Below are 18904 nucleotides of genomic sequence, written 5' to 3' on the forward strand. Positions count from 1 at the left end.
AGAAGAGGCCTCTTGGTGCCCCCAGCACAACGTGGGAGTGAGAAGAGTACAGGGGGAACAGGGTGACATCTCCCCCACCCACTCCTGCCACCCGGTCACAAGCAGGGGCTCTGCACTGCTAGGGGCCCAGTCGGGTGGAGGAGGCATGATGACCCTCCAAGGTTTTAGTTTTGCTTCTGGTTTCCATCTGGACCAAAAGCACTTGAAGGTCCTCATGGTCTTAGGGCAAGTGGACCCACGCCCTGTTGGGTGCATGAGGCCGTCTTCATGTCCACATTGGACCGTCACACTTTGGACTGTCACTCCAGGACACCTGGCCATTATGTGATGCTGGATCATGTGGGGAAGGGGGCAAGGTGATGTATTCATTTGATGTCAAGCTGCTGTTGGGCCGCCTGCCTGCAGTGTTGGTGAGAGGGACCCTTGGGATGGGTGGCTTGGGCATACTGTTCTGGGGACCCGGGAAGGGAGTCATGGAAGGAAGTCCTGATCCTGGAGGAAAGACAGGAAGTTGGGGGGTAGTTGCCTCCAGGCCTCAGGGCCCAACGCCTGGAATGCAGTCCTCCTCTCTGCCTGCCATCTGGGCCTTTGGATGGGATGGGTGGCTTGGGCATACTGTTCTGGGGACCCGGGAAGGGAGTCATGGAAGGAAGTCCTGATCCTGGAGGAAAGACAGGAAGTTGGGGGGTAGTTGCCTCCAGGCCTCAGGGCACCTCCCTGCCTGCCATCTGGGCCTTTGGGTGCTGGCCTGTCCCACCCAAGCCTGTGCAGCCCAGGCACACACGTGGCTCGTGAGGTCAGCCAGCAGGTCCTCTGACACGTCATCGCTGTTGAGCAGTCGGAGGACAATCCTCTGCAGGTCCTCCTCATCAATGAAGCCATTCTCATTAAAATCTGAAAAGAGGAAGCAGGTCCTGAGAGCAAGGAGGCACCAGCCAGGGCCCCACAGACTCAGACAGCCTGTGGGATGCCACCACCCAGCTGTCCCAGGTGGGCCTAGAACCTGGCACTCAGTAAGACCAGGCAGGCCTGAGGAATGGGCACTACAGCAGCAAGGCCGGCTGCAGATGAAGGTGGTGCTTAATCTATCTCTCTATATAAAAGGCTAATATGCTAAGTGTCCATCTGGGTCAGTGGTCGGCAAACTCATTAGTCAACAACAGAGCCAAATATCAACACTACAACAATTGAAATTTCTTTTGAGAGCCATATTTTTTAAACTTAAACTTCTTCTAATGCCACTTCTTCAAAATAGACTCGCCCAGGCTGTAGTATTTTGTGGAAGAGCCACACTCAAGGGGCCAAAGAGCCGCATGTGGCTCACGAGCCACAGTTTGCCAACCACGGGTCTGGGTAACGACATCACGTGGAAACACCCGGCTTCCTCTCCGTAGCGATTAGCCTCCTTGGAGTTTCTTCAGCCCAGGAACACAACTTGCTTTATAGCCAGGTGGAAACATTTACACTTTAACCAAATGTCCGTGAAGCATTTTCCCGTGCCTCATCTCATTTGATCCTCACAGAAGTCCTGGAATAGGTAGATAGGAGACTCGGTGGAATCCTATTTTCTTTTCATTAGCCAGAAAATGGAGATTTAGAAAGCTTAGAAACTTGACCTGACTGAAAAGAAGTAAGAAATGATGGACCTTAAAAATGACTTCAGATCATGGAATTCTCCATGCTAGAGAAAAACTGTGTAGCTGCCAGAGATCGTGGGCACTATCTTGCATAAGCCACTTGGGGTTCCCTGTCATCTGGCACCAAATTTAATCCTAATGAATTAATTACCTGAGCCTCAGTTTCCTCATCTGTAAAATGGGTAATAGCTGTACCTCCACACAGTTGTTGGGATGATTAACTCAGAAAATACAGGGAAGTCAGCTGGCATGGGGTTTGGAATATAGAAGATGCTTATTAGCTATAATAGAGATTCAATTCTCTATCACTTGATGATTCTTAAATACAAAAAAAAAGAATGCAAACCTTGGGAACTGTGTAATATTCTGCTTTGAAGAATGACAGCTAGAGCTATATGGGGCCCAGAGTGTAGGCGTGAGTTTTCTGATGTCACAGGACCCTTCAGTGGTAGAGCCAAGACTTCTGTCCCTGTTCCCCACGGCAGGATATGGATGTGGCAGTTGCAACGAACCAGCACCCTCACTGAGCAGGCAGCTCCCCTGGCTGGGTGTTTGTCAGCCTCAGGAACTGGAGGCTGAGGCCCAAGACGCTCCCCCAGGCTCCCCCTGCACAGCTCTGCCATCGGACACCATGGGTAATGGCTGCGAGCAGGTGGAGGGCGCGGAGGGCCTGTCAGCAGGCTGAGGCAGCGAGCCACCGCAGTGACACTGCACTGCTGGGGAGAAGCTCCGCAGCCTCTCCCAGGGACCCCGCAGTGTCCCGGGCGTCCAGCTGGCCCAGCTCCCATGTGCAGAGACTGCAGCAAAGCGACATGGTTTTGGTCCTAAGCCATCTGGAAACAAAAGCATTTGCTGGAGTAAAATGTAGCCCTGGACAGTTCCCCTCCTTTGGGGGTGCAGCAGCCTGGGAAAGGGCTGGGGCGGGAGCTCTAGGCCACTGGCCAGTCCCTGGGGCCTCAACAGCCTCAGGACCTGCAACCTTGAGCCACTTTCGGGGGGAGGGAGTGGGGAGTGGGGAGCTTCCTCTTGCTGTTTCCCAACAAGTGGGAGTTTAGAAAGCTGGTGCGGTTGGGGCTCAGCCTTCAGGTCACCCCAAAACATTTTCACCATCATCATTCCAATCTCTATGTCATATTGTCCTTGCAAATCACAAAGTACTTCTGCAAAAATTAGCCCATTGGATGGAGTCAGACGGGGCACACTCTCACTATTTTATTCCCACGAGGATTGAAGTTGCCTTCCTGGCTCCTCCCCAGCTTCCGGCATCCCTCCCGACTGTGTCAGGTCTCGGGAAGCTGCGGGAAGATCTGCCGCTGGCCCTCTGGCACCTGCCTGAGGGTAACTCACATCTAGTGGAAGCAGGTGCTGATGGGAGCAGGGCGGCAGTGCTGGGATGCTGGTCTCTAACCGGTAGAAAATCTCCCCAGAGATGCTAAGGGGGAGAATCGACCAGCTGGAGGCCAGGAGTGTCCCTCGAAGCAGAAACTGGGCCCAGGTATGTCCCAGGTACCAGGTAGGTGTGGCTGGCCCTGCTCTGGATTCTTGACCCAATAGCCATTCTTACAAAGAACTGCAATTCTTGTTCAGGACGACATGGTCGGCTTAAAATATTCAGCTTCCTCCCTTGTAGTTATGCGCAGCCACCTGGCATCATTCTGGCCATCGTTGTTGGGCGGGGCTTGCAAGAAAGTTTGCTAAGGGAGTGTGGACTTCATCGTGCCCGTTGTGTCCGTATCCTTTCTTCCATCCCCTTTCCTTTCTGCTGGAAGGAAGGTGAGATGCCTGTAGGCAAGCCACCATCTTGTGATCGGGAGGACCAGTCTCAGACTAAAGATGGCAAGTCAGGAGGCTTGAAGGCGCAGGGCCCTGGGTTACTTCCTGGAGCCATTCCCTGGCTCCGCACTGCCTGGCCCCATGATGAGTTTTTTTGTTTTGTTTTGTTTTGTTTTGTTTTAACCTGGATACTCTTACTCATAGCTGAATGCAATCCTAACTGATATAGACGGTCAGAACAATAGTTCTCAAATTCTGCTCCCGTTTAGAATCACCCCGGGAGCGTTTTAAAAGCCCACCAAACGGGGCCTACCCATCCATCACCATTACATCCAATGTGCAGCAGGGCCCAAGCATCCGTGGGTCGTGAAAGCTCCCCAGGTGAGTCCAATATGCATCCGTGCCTGCACACCAGTGGGTTAGAGCCGTGGTCGGCAAACTGCGGCTCTCGAGCCACATGCGGCTCTTTGGCCCATTGAGTGTGGCTCTTCCACAAAATACCACGGCCTGGGCGAGTCTATTTCGAAGAAGTGGCGTTAGAAGAAGTTTAAGTTTAAAAAACTTGGCTCTCAGAAGAAATTTCAATCGTTGTGCTGTTGGTATTTGGCTCTGTTGACTGATGAGTTTGCCGACCACTGGACCGTTAGAGCTTCTTGAACTTTAAGGTACAGAGGAACCACCTGATTCAGTGGGTAGGGGGTGGGGCCTGAGAGTCCTGATTTCTAACAAGCTTCCCAGCAATGCTGACGCGGCTGGTGCATGGGCCACACTTGGAGTGGCAAAGGGTTGGAGCACTGAGTTCGGTCTTCGGACTTCGGCTAAGAGTGATCACCACAGCCGTTACCATCCTCCTCTTCTCCTTCCTGTCCCCCTCTCCTTTCCCTTCTACTTTCCCTCTTCTTCCTCCTTCACTGCTGTCACCACCACCTCAATATATTGAGCAGCTACCACGTGCCCCATCTCGAATCCTGCTGACAGCTGTGTAAGGTGACAGATCTTCTGAGTCCGGGGTTTGTCTGGGTAAATCTGACGGAGCCTGGGCGTTTAGGAGTCCCTAGGCATCTATCTGCAGAGCTGATGTGCATGAAGGCTTGGCGCTTTTTGTTTTTGTCTTTGAGCCCCAGGAGGAAGGAAACCATTGGAGGGGACCTGGAGAGGAGGGGCGGAGGAAGACACAAGGACAGCGTGGGAGACAGGCGGTGTCTGCCCGTGATCGGGTCTGAGGCACTCTGCCGGACCTCTTGGGAGTGAGGGCCTTCTCCCCACTTCTGAGCGGAACACAATTCAGCTCCTGTGCGTTGAAGCCTGAAGAGAATCGGCTGCTCTTCTGGTTCCCTGAAGGTTTAAGTGGTTTTGTTTGTTTAGCTCTGGAAACCATGGAAAGACAGCGGAGGCAGACATCTCTGGGGACCTCTCTGCCCAGCCTACACTTCGCCATCTCGGAGCAGTGTCCCCACCCCCAGCCTCGGCAGCCACGCCTGTTCCTGCGGCTCTGCTTCTTCCTGGCCAAGGTTGATTGGACAAGGCTGGTCATCTAACCCAGGGGTAGCTGGATCACTGGTTTGGCTGAGCCAATCAGCACCTCCTGAGAACATGGAAATGAGAAAGAGATGCTTGTGGCTCGTCAGAGCGAAGCCCAGAGGCCAGGTGGGGGGCCAGGACAGTCATCTTCGGCCCATTGGGTCAGAGGCATAAAGGTCAGATTCGCAGAAAGAGAAAGTGCACAGAGAGAAGCAAGGGTGAGAGGTTAGGCAGCCATGGAGAGAAAGGAGAAAGTCTCACCTCCGGACCATCTGCCAAATATCTTTTCTGCTCTGTTCATTCTTTCCTCTCCTCCTGAGACTCTAACTGATTATATGTTAGACCTTTCTATTGCCCTAGGTGTCCCTGAGGCTCTGTTCCTTCTTTCTCTTAATATTTTTTTCAGGTTAGATTATACTTCTATTGATCTATCTTCAGGTTTGCTCGCTCTTTCCTCTGTCACTTCGATTCTCCTGTGAAGCCGTCCAGCGATTTTTATTTCAGATATCTTATTTTTTAGTTATAAATTTTCCACTTGATTCTTTCTTGCCGTTTCTATGTCTCTGCTGAGAATGTCTATATTTTTATTCATTGTGAACATACTTTCTTTTATATCATTGGGCATGGTTATGATAGCTGTTTTAAGATACTTATCAGCTAGTCCAAACATCAGGGTCATGTCAGAGCCAGTCTCCATTCTTGAGAATGCATCCATTTTTAAAACAAGTTTTGTATATTGACTAATTTTGGATCGTATGTTGGACATTATAAATACTTGGTTGTGGAAATTCCATATTCTGTTATATTCCTCCAAAGAGTGCTACATTTTTTTGTTGTAACAGGCCACTGGTTGGACTCGAACTGCTAACCCTGTGACATATGGTCCTTGTTAAAATGCAGTGGTAGCTCTAGTCTCAGCTCAGTTACCCTCACCTCAGCTGCTTTGAGTCTGCCCGTGGACATGTGATGGAGAGGCAAGAAGGAGATTTGGGCATAGTTCTTACACAAAATGTGGGCACCCTTTCTCTGGCTTTCTTCTTTCGTGGACTCTCCCCTTCTTTTCATTTTTCAGGGGAAAGTGCCCCGACTTCTCTGATTCTTCACATCAGAAAGCGTGCAGTTTCTGTCAGTCCTGCATGATGCTACTCACTGAAGCCCACCCTCAGGCTAAACAAGTTTTCTTTTTGTAAAAAGGCAGGGGAGGGGGGCCCTCAAGTGTCATTTCTTTATTTCAAGCGTCAGGCCCCTCTAGAGTCGATTTGCTTTTGGTAGCTTTCCAGTGCCATCAAGTAGTTACCATATTTTATTTAGAGTTTTTGATTGCTATCTGTGGAAATGGCTGTAATAGGAGCCTACTCAGCCATTGTCAATAGGACAATCTATGATTGTGATTGAGTCTACTGGATACCGACCCTGAGGACACATAGGATGCAAACAGAGCATTAAGCCCTTTTTATAGATGGGAAAACTAAGTCCTCCCCAGTCCTTCTGGCCTAAAGCTCTTCCACTTCATCCTCCCCAAGTCTACATGGGCGAGGCAGGACTAAGATGGTGTCTGCCGCGTGGAGGAGCTGGCAGGGATAGGAGGCAGGTGAGGTGCAAACATGGATAAGCCTAAATGAACAAGTCCTCTGGGGCCAAGGAATGGTCACCGTGAGCTTAAAGCCTTGCCCATGGTCTGTTCAAAGGCTTCCCGAGATTTCTTTGCTTCTTTCGTTTTGATTCCTTTTGAGAATGGCAGGCAACCTCAGCCGGGAAGAAGCAGAGTCGCAGGAACAGACGTGGTTGCAGAGGCTGGGGGTGGGTACACGTCTCCGAGATGGCCTGCTGAAGGGCAGAAGTTTTGCAGAGCCTTATGGCCCAAGACAAAATCAGAGGCAAAAAGCAAGTCATAGGACCTCAGAGATGATCTGTCTCAACTCCCCTCATTTAGAAAGTGAAATGATTTGCCCAAGATTGCTCAGTCATATAATGGCTGAGTTTCAGTGTTCAGATCTCTTAAGTTCTGCGAAACAAGCAAAACTGCTTTATACCCATAATGTAATCTATCTCTCTATCTCTATCTCTATCTCTATCTCTATCTCTATCTCTATCTCTCTATCTCTATATCTCTCTCCTGCCCACACCAAGATCATGAAATATTAACACCAATGACCATTTGTTTGCCTCTGATGACATAGAGGAGAATGTATCAATCCATGGGAATAATAACTGTCAATTCTGTTTTTAAAATCTACAGTCTGGACAGACATGATAATACTCTTAAATACCCAGTAAACCCCAATTAACACCATCCCACCAATACACTGATGTTGATGGATTCCAGACGTGGTATTTACTCTATGGCACGCCCGCCCCCCCAATCACTCAACCTCCCCACAGCACTCACCGTAGATGCGAAAGGCGTACTCGATCTTCAGGCTGGGGCAGGCCTGCTCACTGAACACCGACGCCATGCCCAGCACGTCCTCAAAGGAGAACACGTCGTCGTGGGAGAAGACACGGCAGATCCGGTCTCTGAAAGGGTTGGCCTGCGGGTGGGGAAGAAGAGGAGGAGAGAGTCCTACCAATGCCAGGCTCGTGCCTCCCTGAGCCTTACTTGCCTTACAGTTTAATGAGTTTGAGAGCAAAATAATAGCAACAACCTAAATATTGGAGTCAGTGAGCTAGGACCGTGGGAGAGGATACGGGATGATAGAGCAGGCTTACCGTCACTCCTCCCACTGTCATCTCCTCCTGCACACACCTTCCAAAGGTGTTATTCTTTTTTTATAGTTATTAATTTCTCTCCATTTTTTTTGTATAAACTTTGAGAATACCAAAAAAAAATAATAATAAAGAATGGGATACAAATTGTTTGTAATCCACTCTCCAGTGTTAGCCTCTGGCAACATATGGATGTAGAGGTCAGCCAGGACTGGGTTTAAGTCCTGGCTTCACTATTTGCTAGTGAGTGACCTTAGCTTCTGGCAAATTACATAATCTCCCAGAGCCTAAGCTTTCTCACCTACCAAACAGGGTGGGATAATACTGTATCTACCTAATCGTTTTGTGGTGAGGATTGAACAGCATAGCTTTAAAGTTACAGAGCGACAGATAAATACCACTCAACAAATGATAACTATTAGTTATTACCGAACTACTATGGATGTCAACAATTTTCTCCTTTAAACCAAACTATTTCTCAAATTAGGAGCCCCACGTGGGTCAGGGTCACGTGATTTTAGGAACCCCTGGTGTCCCTGACCTGGGCCTGGCCAGGGGCATGCAGGAGAGGGCCCTCTGACGCCTGCCCGAACCACAGGGTTCTGAGCAAACATCCAGCTCAGAGGCAACTTAGCAGATATCCACCCAAAAATGAACTCAAATTCTTCTGACTCTTCAAGGTAAAAGTGACTCATGTGAACAGTGAGTAAGAGAATATTTTGAAAATGAGGTTTTTGTTGTTGAACACATATGTTGTCACCTAGAAAAAAAAAATGCTTGTGGCTGCATACCTGAGAATATTAGACACAGATTTTTAAAGTCTGTTTGAAAATCACCCCAGTGGAGAGGGTCAGGGGGTTCTGAGCCCATTTTTTAAAAATATGAAAATGCAATGCTTTCCATTTAGCCTGTAAAGAGCCACTGACTGACATAAGAGACGATGGGCATCTACTAGCTTAACGTTAATAAAAAGCCCTTAATTGGTGGATGAGACTGATAATGAGCGCCATAATTTAATACAGCCAACGCCACATCTCTGGTCTTTGGATTAGCTCTGACAGCCATAAAAAATAAACTCAGCTAGAACAAGACCTCCGAACGGCTCTGTGTCAAAGGTTAAAGCAAGATTTCACAGAATAATGAAGCCCATCAACCACATTGCTTTTCCTTACCCTATTGTTATTAAGTATAAGCCAACGATTAAATTGTGGGTGGAAGAAATTTTGTTCTATAAAATTTCGCTTTATAAAATATTTTATGTAATATTATATTTATGTAAAATACCTTAACCTATTTTATGTAATCGCTAGCTTTGATAAGTTAACATTGATATTATAGTATAGGCACATCATTTATAGATAATATACGTATATTGTGGGTGCACGTTCCACATTTTTTTTTTTACCGCTGGGATGCACGGAGACCTCTGAACTGGACTGGCCCCTCAGACCCCAGGTGTGTCAGTGCAGCCTGGAGGAGGAGAGGCACTTGCCCAAGGTCATCAGCCTCAGACCCAGGGCTCCTGCGTCTGCCTGGCACTGTTGCCCCCATGGTGCCTCATGGGAAATAAACATCAGAGAAAAAGATGGTGATGGAGGCAGAGCATGTGGCCTTTAAAATGTGGGAAACCTTGGAAGTAGAACCATCTTCAAATTTTTACTTTAATAAAAAACAAAACACTTTTTTGACACCAAGCACAAAAACAGAGCCTGGATCGAAGTCCAGGGAGTAGCCGCGCCTGTGAGAGCTCTGTGTGGTGGGCGGTGACTGTCCACACAAATGTGAGAAGCGCTGCAGGAGGGTAGGAGCAAATGCTGTGGGAGGGAGAAGACAAGAGGCCAAGGTGAAGGCCACCAGGAGCCATCAGGCTGGGGAACAATGGAGGAGCAGGGGACCCTGCTCCTGAGAGGCCGGGCCACAGAGCTATGATCCTCTCACCTCCACACCCCTGGAGGCCAAGGGAGGGCTGGCGGACATCTGCCAGGTGGGGGTCCAGGGCCTGTCTCTGTTCCAACAACAGCAGCTCCTCTCTCCCCGCAGCTCCCTGCCTCATCTCTTCCTGGAGGGCGATGTCAGGGCACGAACTCCCACTGCGATGAGGTGTCCTCGGCACAGACGCAGCGTCATGCAGACGGATGATGCCAGCGGCGCTGCGGGAGGCTTTCTCAGGGCCCAGGAGGCGCTACCTCCGTGCCTCGCCCAGCTCCCTGTCCTGAGCCAATGCCAGCTCAGCCGGTGTCCTGGGCCCCAGCCTGGCCACCAGCACACAGAAGGACAGCTGGGAAGAGGCAGGGGAGGGAGCGAGGCTCCTGAGCGAGCCCAGTGCCAGTGCACTGTATTCCAGATGTTTGTGGCTATTATTTTAACAAGCTGAAGTCTGGACCAATAAATCCCAAGGTCTAACCAGAGTTACGGCCTGCGTTCACGTTCACACCCGTGGAGACGTCTTCCATCCTCCGGAGGAGGAAGAAGCTGACGACTGACAAAGCAACGCTTTCCTTTGAGGAATAGCAGGCGCCCCCGTGTGCAGGCATTCTGAACAAGAGGATATAAACACGTCAGCATAGAAATTTATGCAGGTAACTCAGTGGTGCAGTCTCCATCGGTGCATGATAAAACCAGAGACGGCGAAAATAAACCCCAAATGCTGGGGATTTTTTTTTTTTTTTTTTGAAACAGAAACTACAGTTTGTGGATAATAAAACAATTACAGCCCCTGCCAAAAACCAAAAAAAAGTTAATGAACAAGAGATTTGATTTGAAGATGAAAGTCAGAGGGAAAATATTTGGACTTAGCTTAAAAATATCTCCTCTCCATTTCCCCAGCTAGCATGTGGTCAAAAAGGGCTTTTGACAGCTGCTGGAAAAAATTCACACAAAAATACGCTAGTGACTCAATAACGACATCATTGACGTACTTCCATTTTTAAGGTCTCCTTAAAAAAAAAAAATCAAACAGTGCCATTTCATTTAAAATTTCTCACATTGCTAAGGAAGCTTTCTTAATTTTTAGTGTGTCTTATTTTTGAATAATGTTTTATTTTTGTTCATTTTCTCTGCTACCAACTCTTTTTTTAAAGGATATGATTAACGTTTATGTTTTTTAACAGATGTAGAGCACCTGTCAAGGGAAGGAATGGATGGAGGTCTCTGCTGGGAGGGGTACAGAAGAGGCCAGCCCCTCCTAGGTCCTGAGTGGAGGCTGAGGTTACTGGGGGGAATGCTCCCCGAAAGGCCCCCATGGTTTTGTGCAAGCTTGCGCAAGCAACCATTGAAAAAGCTACAAATAGGCTACATATGTTTAAGAAAGTAGAGACAAGCGTGACGAGGAAAACTATAAGCCCACAGATTCAAGAAGCTCCATAAAACCCAAGTAAAGTAGAAGAAAGTTGAAGAAAACTATACCATGGCACAGCATAATCAAATTGCTAAAGGCCACTGCTAAAGAGAAAAATGTTTCAGGAGTGAGGAGGGGATAAAATGATAATAGATTTCTTCTCAGAAACGAAGCAAGTCAAAAGACAATGAAGCAATGTCTTTAACTCTCTGAAACAAAACAAAACAAAACAAAAAAGCTCTCATCCTATTGTTCTATACCCAGCAAAAATATCTTTGAAACCTAACGGCAAAAAAAATTTTTTTCCTGACAGATAAAAGCTGAGTGACTTCATCAGCACCAGGCCAGAGCTAAAAGTCTTTTAAAAGTAGTTCCTCAGGGAGAAGGAAAATACCAGAAGGAAGCTTGGGTCTACACAAGGAATGGAGCACCAAAAATGATAAATAGGTGAGTAAGCAGAGAACTTTTTCTCATTTAAAATTGTTTCAAAGAGACAAATCCACATTATAGCTGGAGATTTCAACACCCCTCTGTCAGTAATTGATAAAAGGAGTAGAACATAAAATTATTAGGGATGTAAAATACTTGAAAAGACAACTTGAGAATACTATCAGCCAACTTGAGCTATTAACATTTTATAAATACTCCACCCAACACAGTAGTATACACTTTTTTTTTTCAAGCGCACTTGGAACATTTACCAAGATAGAGCATCTGCTGGGTTTCAATAAATTTAAGAGGATTTAAATCAGACAAAGTATGTTTCCCGACCTCAACAAAATTAAATTAGAAATAAGTAACAGAAAGATATCTTGAACACCCTCAAAGTCAACGAAATCAGAAGGAAATTAGGAAATAATTTGAACTAAATGAAAACGAAAACACAGCATATCAACATCTGTGGTATTCAGTGAAAGCAGTGTATAAAGACTACAAGGAAATGAACAGTATTGAGTGATTTTATTGGAGGAGAAAGGATTAAGTTTTTATTTTAAACTTTATAAAGGCCCCTCGCTGGGAGAAAATAGAGCGCCAGGAATTCCAGGTCTGTCTTGGGTGGCGTCCTTTCTAACCCTGGGCTCCTGGGCTACTTGCACCTAAGAAGTGGCTGCCCCTTGGGGACATGAAAAAGCTTGTCACCAGGGGCAGCAGCTTGGAAGCCAGAGGTGGATGGAGTCTCTGGGCTGAACAGAACGGATGAGCAAGATGCCTCTTCCACCCCATGGCCGCGGAGGAATTCCTGGTTGTGGGTCTAAACCCAGTCACCCTTCAGCTCTAGGGAAACTCTGCCAGAAGGTGGCAGTGTTGAGTTGGAATCCTTCGGTCAGTTTGCCAAGCCAAGGTGCACAAAACCTACCACCTACCGTGTGCAAGGCAGTGGGCTAGGCCAGTGGTCGGCAAACCCCGGCGTGCGAGCCACATGCGGCTCTTTGGCCCCTTGAGTGTGGCTCTTCCACAAAATACCACGTGCGGGCGCGCACGTACAGTGCGATGGAAACTCCGTGGCCCATGCGCAGAAGTCGGTCTTTGGCCTGGGTGAGTCTATTTTGAAGAAGTGGTTCTAATGCCGAGCCACACTCAAGGGGCCAAAGAGCTGCATGTGGCTCGCGAGCCGCGGTTTGCCGACCACGGGGCTAGGCGGTCACTATCCCGCCGGCAGGTGTTACCACTCTGTTTTACAAAGAGAGGAAGCTGCAGCCCAGGGAAGGACTCAAACTCAAACGCACTGCTTAAACGCACCGCTTTGTCCACAGCGCTGCGCTGGACTCCATTGGGTTTAATGTCATTAAATTTTTTCCCAAGAAACTGTTTCAGGACCGCATCCGTGTGCACCCAGAGCGGTCAGGGTTCAAGGCATTCGCCGGAGCCCATGCCCCTGCCAGTCAGTAGCTGCTCAGAGAACAAACCAGCAGCGCCGAAGGATGTGGCCTCCTCGGACAGGGATTAGAGACACAAAGCTCGTGACCTGAACGTCAAGTCCTTAAAGCAAACGCATACAGCGAGTTCCTGTGCGCCGGGCACTGAACGAGAACCTGGGGCCCCCAAATGATGGAGACGCCCCGTCTGTCCTGCATGGGGCTCAGCCCAGGCACTGACGCACAGAGCATCTTCAGAAACAGGAAGCTAGACGTGTCTGAATTAAGTACCAGCAAAATAAAATGACAAGAGTTATGACAGGGTAACGTTGCTGGAAGATCTAAGGGCCCGCACGGAGAAACTAACTAGAGAACAGAGACAAGGTCAGAGCCAAGGGCAGGTTCAGGCAGGGGGCAAGGTGTGTGTGTGTGTGGGGGGGGGGGGGGGGGACTCTGGGAGCTTCTCTGGGCCAGGAGGAGGAAACCAGGGGAGACAGCAGAGCTCCCCCTCCTTCCTCACATGCCACCCGCTCTCTCCTCCTGCCCAGGCTGCCCCGGCTCCACCTGGATGGATAAAACTGTTAAGTAGGGGCGAGTGGCAGCGGGGCTTAGCCTGGGCCCTGAAGCCCCTCGCAGGCCCAGGTTGGCCTGTGTGATCTTCACAGGGGAGAGAAGCCTGGCGGTTTCATTGCCGGGGAGTTGGGAACAGAGAGCGTGAGGATGAGAAACCCGCGTAGGTGAACGCACTCCCTCTATTGGCCGGGCCCCAGATGCATCCTTCTCGCCAGCTGTTTATAAGGAAGAAACGGTGTCTGTGTTTTCGACGGCTAACCTTCCTGAAGTCTAAAAACAGAGGCCCCTAGGCAAGCTGTCTCCGGGTGACAGATGGGTTGGCAGGGACGGGCTGAGGATGTGTCCTGCCGGCAGCTGGAGGCAGATTGCTAATGGAACAAGTAGGGGAGCAAGGCAGTAAAAACGTTAAATATTATTAAACACCCCTGGGAGCACGTGTCCTGAACCTGGCCCAGGCCCACCGGAGCAGCCTCTCCCCGAATTCCAGGCCCGCAGGTACCTGCCGCTGCCCTGGGCCTCCTGCTAGCTCAGAGGACCCCAGAGGGCTGCAGGCCTGAGACCGGGGAGGGGGGGGGTCGGGCGGCCCAGGGCCCCCGCATGGTGCTTCTGAGGCTGGGGAGTGGGAGGAGCAGAGGTGGGGAGTGGGAGGAGCAGAGGCTCTGGAGTCAGACGGACTCGAAAACGTGAGTATCATACGCTGTTATGTGACAGTTACAAGATGTGGATGTCTCGCAGCTTTCATTAGACAATCTCAGTTTTTCAGTAACGCAACTTCCCCGAGCAAAAAGAAAAAAAAAAAGGAACCAACAGTCCCATGGTCCCCTCATTTGTTTATCAAATCTGTTACAGGAGAAACAACGCTTACACTAGAGATAAGTGTCTGTTCACGTTTGTACATTAATATTTGCAGCAGCTTGAGGTCAACTAACCCTACAGTGTCTGACAGCACATTAAACAACATTCAAGTTCCCGGTTCACAAGAGTAACGAGCAAAACAAGCTGTGTGGCCTTGGACAGAGCGCTGAGCCTCTCCTTTTGCCCATCTGCAGAATGGGCAGAATCGTAACTCTGCTCAGGGGGCTTATGGGGGTCAGATGAGATCACATTTGCAAAACACTTGGGACTGGCCGGCCCCCCATAAAAGCTCCCGTCCTCCTGCCAGCATCACCAGCTGGCAAAGCCATCACTTTGGAGCTCCCAAGTACCGTTGTTCCTGGGCCGACATGTGGCCAGGAGCTCACCCTGCCTGCAGGTGGGCAGCAGACACGTTAGTTCTGGCTCCGATGGGCACTCGGGGCCAGCTGCAGGCTGTGGGCAGAGGTATCACCTCCCGGTAAAGGCCCCATGGAGAGCAGTTCTGGTGGAAGCGGGTGGGAAGGGAGCTGACGTGGCGAGAACATCACCTCCTTTTGCAGCGGAGGCTAGCCAATCACAGAGAAGCTAGCACCCCTGCTCCGTGCCTGGGTCCCCTGGGCAGTTCTCCTCAAAATTCACACCCCTTGCCGAAACCGGTTTGGCTCAGTGGATAGAGCATCGGCCTGCAGACTCAAGGGTCCCAGGTTCGATTCCGGTCAAGGGCATGTACCATGGTTGCGGGCACATCCCCAGTAGGGGGTGTGCAAGAGGCAGCTGATCGATGTTTCTCTCTCATCGATGTTTCTAACTGTCTATCCCTCTCTCTTCCTCTCTGTAAAAAATCAATAAAATATATTTAAAAATAAAAAATTCACATCCCCGAACCCCACCTGGGCTTTCGGAGCAGCACCTGGAGGGGGAGGGCCCGAGCATCTGCAAGCCGCCCAGGCGGTTTTCAGCCAGTCCTTAGGCGACACTAAGCCACGGTGCTAACGCGTGGCAGAGACGTGACACCGGATGCTGCCACACGCCCTGTGCCCCTGCCACCGTCCCCTCTGGGACACAGCCTCTCCCCCACCAAGGACAGGGGTGGGGGCGGGGGCGGTGCAGGAAGTGGTGCGCGGCACGCTGCACCAACCTCTGACCTCTCCCCAGGGCTAACGCCCCACCTGGAAACACGGATGTTACACAGACACCTCACGAAGCTTCCTCCAGCTCCCCTCCCCACCATCCCCCCAATCTCACTGACTGAGGCCAGGCCCTGCAGAGGCAGGCGAGTTGCATCACCCCCTAACCCACGTGCCCACCCCCACTCACGCTCGCTCCTTGTTCACTGTCCACTGTCCGCCCGCGACAAACTGTCTTTTCCCATCAGCATGTCGGTTCACCGTGTCCCCCCCTGACTCCCCGCTTCCAGCTCCTGCGGATTTATTTAGGAAACGTCGCCATTTCCCGCCTTAGCCATCCTGATGAAAACCACTGCTCCCCGAGCACCAGATAGAGTGCTGCTGCTGAATGGATGGCTCTCTAGGTCAGCCCGGAGGCTGCTGTTTTATTGAATGACTAGGAGAGTGAGAAAAAATCCCTTGCCGGGAGGAGGCAGGGCATCCGGTGAGCAGAAGGACCCCTCTGCTTGGAGGCCAGGACGAGAGGAGCTCTCTGCCCAGTAGAGAAGGGAGAGGCCGGTCCTCTGGGAGGGGGGCAGGGGGGCGGCGGAGGAGAACAGATGGAAGAGGGAGAGGAGAGGAGGTGATGGGTTCAAATGCTCCAAGATGGGACCCTTCCTGAGACGCCCCCTCTCCTCCCCTCCCCAGCCTTCAGCAGTGCCGACCAAAATTCGCGCAGTGCTTGGCAGGAGTGGAGTTTCTATGAAAATCAGTGAAAAGGTCAAGAGTTTCATTTGGACTGATAGGAAGTGAAGCAGATATGTAGAAGGGACCTAAGGAGACATAAGAGCCCCTCTTCCTGGTCCCCTGTCAGCCCCCCTGGCCCCCCAGGAGAAGAAGAGAAGAAGGGGAGGCTGTGTGCTCACGGGGCTAGAACCCGGGAAGGCATGGCAGCCCCAGGTGCCTTTGGGCTCAGGAGTTGTTGTCTCTGTGTCGGTGCTGTTGCACCCTGACCGGCATCGACGGGTGCCTGGGGCTGGGAACCTAACAACCGTTGATAGTTTTTTCTGTGGAAAATGCAAACAACAGCCCCTATAAAAACCTGTTCGAACACCGTCTGCGCCTGCGCTGCCAGGGCCTTGTGTGCACGGCAGGAAGCTGGAAGGTGATAGGTCACAGGGCAGCCCGGGCGGGCACCAGTGGTTCCAGGGGGGGCTTGGACGGGGCGCCTCTGCTTCTCACGGGAGCAGCTCAGGGCCCTCCTGGTCCCGCCCGCTGTTTACAAGCCGCCTTCCTGTCTGTGAGCAGGAGGGGTTCTCAGAGGGTGTCGGGGCTGCTTTGCAGCTGTGTGCGGACACCCACCCTCGGCCCCTGGGAGCGTGTTCCCCTGTGAACTCTGTAGGATGTATATCTTTGCCTCGAGACAACCATTTCTCTTTTATCAACACATCTCAGCACCAACAGTTGATCTATTTCGTCCTTCACTTTGATATAAACTGGAATGGGCTCACACACATAGCTCCTCTATCCCCAATAGTTCTCTCTCTTTCTCTTTCTCTCTCTCTCTCTCTCTCTCTCTCTCTCTCTCTCTCTCTCTCTGACTCTTTAAACACTGAAAATGGAATGAAGCAATTTAAAGTTCCATTTTTGTTTCACTCCCCAGCATTTTAGACTATTGAAAATTTGAAACCTCCAACTTCCTATTCTTCACGCTCCCCTGTATCCTGGGAACATGGCCCCAGCCCCAGCAGGCTGCCCTTGACTGCTAAGGGCCCCACCAGCCAGCCATGATTCACCATCACCTCGGCGTTCAATAAGCGCCTACTGGCGGCCCAGAGCTCTAGGCATCACACTTGATTCATACTTCGCCTTGGGCCCACGGGGGACGGGCAGGAAGGAGAGAAATGGGTGCCTGTTACGCATTTACTATGAACCCGGTGCTATGCCAGCCGGAGTCACACGTGTTATCCCATTTATTCCTTACGTCAGCCCAAACAGTAGGTCTCAGTAAGTTCATTGTGTAGACGAAGAAAGCAAGGAGCAGAGAGGTGAAATAGCCAAATAAGAGGAAGACCAGGAACGTGACCCCAGATCTGTCTGACCCTCAAACCTGAGCTCTTTGCCTGGAGTGGGTTTCAGGAAGACGCTGCCTCGAAATAGGAGTGAGGGGTGGGGGTGGGGGGTGGGGGGGGACGCACACAGAGGTGTCAAGCTGCTGGGTCAGCAGGCAGGTCCAGGCTGAGTGCCAAGGAACGTGCTATGACTGATGCCGATGCCAACTCAAGGAGGACCAAGGGCAGGAGTGAAACATGTCCCATGAATCCTGGCATTGGGGGGTGGCAGGGCGAGCCGATGCTGGGTCACGGGAGTGAGGTGCAGTTCACCCAGGTCCAAGCGGCTCTCTCCGGGATGGTACCAGTTAGACAGCACTGGGCGGGGGCTGGCCCCAAGTCAGCAGGGGATGCCGAGAGAGCCGTGCACCTGGGGAAGGGCTCGAGGATGGAGAAAACGGACTGGACCACAACCCAGGCACATGCCAAGTGACCCTGAGGCATCGATGTCCCCTCGGAGAGAGGTCTCTCGGGAGGTCACCCAGCTCTCTCTCTCTTATCATTGACTTGGATGAAGGATGTTTAGGAGCCCAGGTTTTTTAAATTTTGTGCTTTTTTTTAACCCCCGTGCGACATAAATGTTTTTCCATGTTGCTGCATAGTCAGTATCATCATCATTTTAATGGCTCCATAGTTCAAATTCCCGGAATGGACGGCCCTCTCGTTCTAATGCCTCCAAGGAGGACCTGGAAATCTAAACTAAGAAACATTTTTTTTTTAATGAAGAAAATAATACATTAGGATGTTTATTGCAAAATTATTTATAGCAGCAAAAATAATAACCCCAAACCGGAAACAGTGTTAATGTCCAGCAATGAGAGGATGGTTTAGTAAATCAGAACTCAATGCAATTATACAACCATAAAATGATAATTACACAGACTATGCAGCAACGTGAAGAAACATTTATGCCTAATGGGGGGGAAAAAGCACAAAATAAAATTATATTTCTGTCTGCAGTGATGTAAAATAAGGAGGGCCTCGGGGGGAAAAGGTGGCAGAAGAAAATAAGAAAGGACAACTCCTGTGAGGGTGTCTGGGTGCTCAGGAATCACTTTTAGAAAATGTATTTTAATGCTGACATGCTACTTGAACAATAACTAAAAAGCAAGTTAAAAAGGAAAGTGAGCCGCAGAGATGATTTGCTAAACCAGCACACAAGCTTTTCTTCCTAGAGGGTGGGAAGCAGGGCTTGTTGCTTCTCTTTGCTGCTTTGTAATCTGCACGCCCAGGGCTGGGCCCCAGGCAGAGCTGGACTGGCTCCCAGACCCAGTGAAGGGGGTGGGGGAGGGGGGGAAGGGGGGCGGGGCGCACGCCTTGCCTGCACTCCTGGCAGGAAATGTTCCATGAAGATGAAGTTCAGTGGAAGAAGGCTGCAGTTCGTCTCCTGGTCTGCTTCTGTACCTTTCCAAATGCGTTCCTAAGTACG

At 50.3% G+C, this 18904-nt stretch overlaps 1 protein-coding gene across 2 annotated transcripts in view; it reads right to left on the reverse strand.

Annotated features, from left to right (window-relative positions):
• The window catches only part of CIB4 (calcium and integrin binding family member 4), a 35502-nt gene that overhangs the window by 1898 nt on the left and 14700 nt on the right, over window positions 1–18904 (reverse strand). For both annotated transcript variants that reach the window (XM_028140264.2, XM_008162339.3), the window contains exons 4-5: window positions 7321–7462; window positions 785–894 (exon numbers count right to left, since the gene is read on the reverse strand). In XM_028140264.2, the coding sequence (XP_027996065.2) occupies window positions 785–894; window positions 7321–7462 (252 nt within the window). The remainder of the gene's footprint in view (window positions 1–784; window positions 895–7320; window positions 7463–18904) is intronic.

Source organism: Eptesicus fuscus, chromosome 16 (genome assembly GCF_027574615.1).
Source record: "Eptesicus fuscus isolate TK198812 chromosome 16, DD_ASM_mEF_20220401, whole genome shotgun sequence".
Classification (NCBI taxonomy): Eukaryota; Metazoa; Chordata; class Mammalia; order Chiroptera; family Vespertilionidae; genus Eptesicus; species Eptesicus fuscus.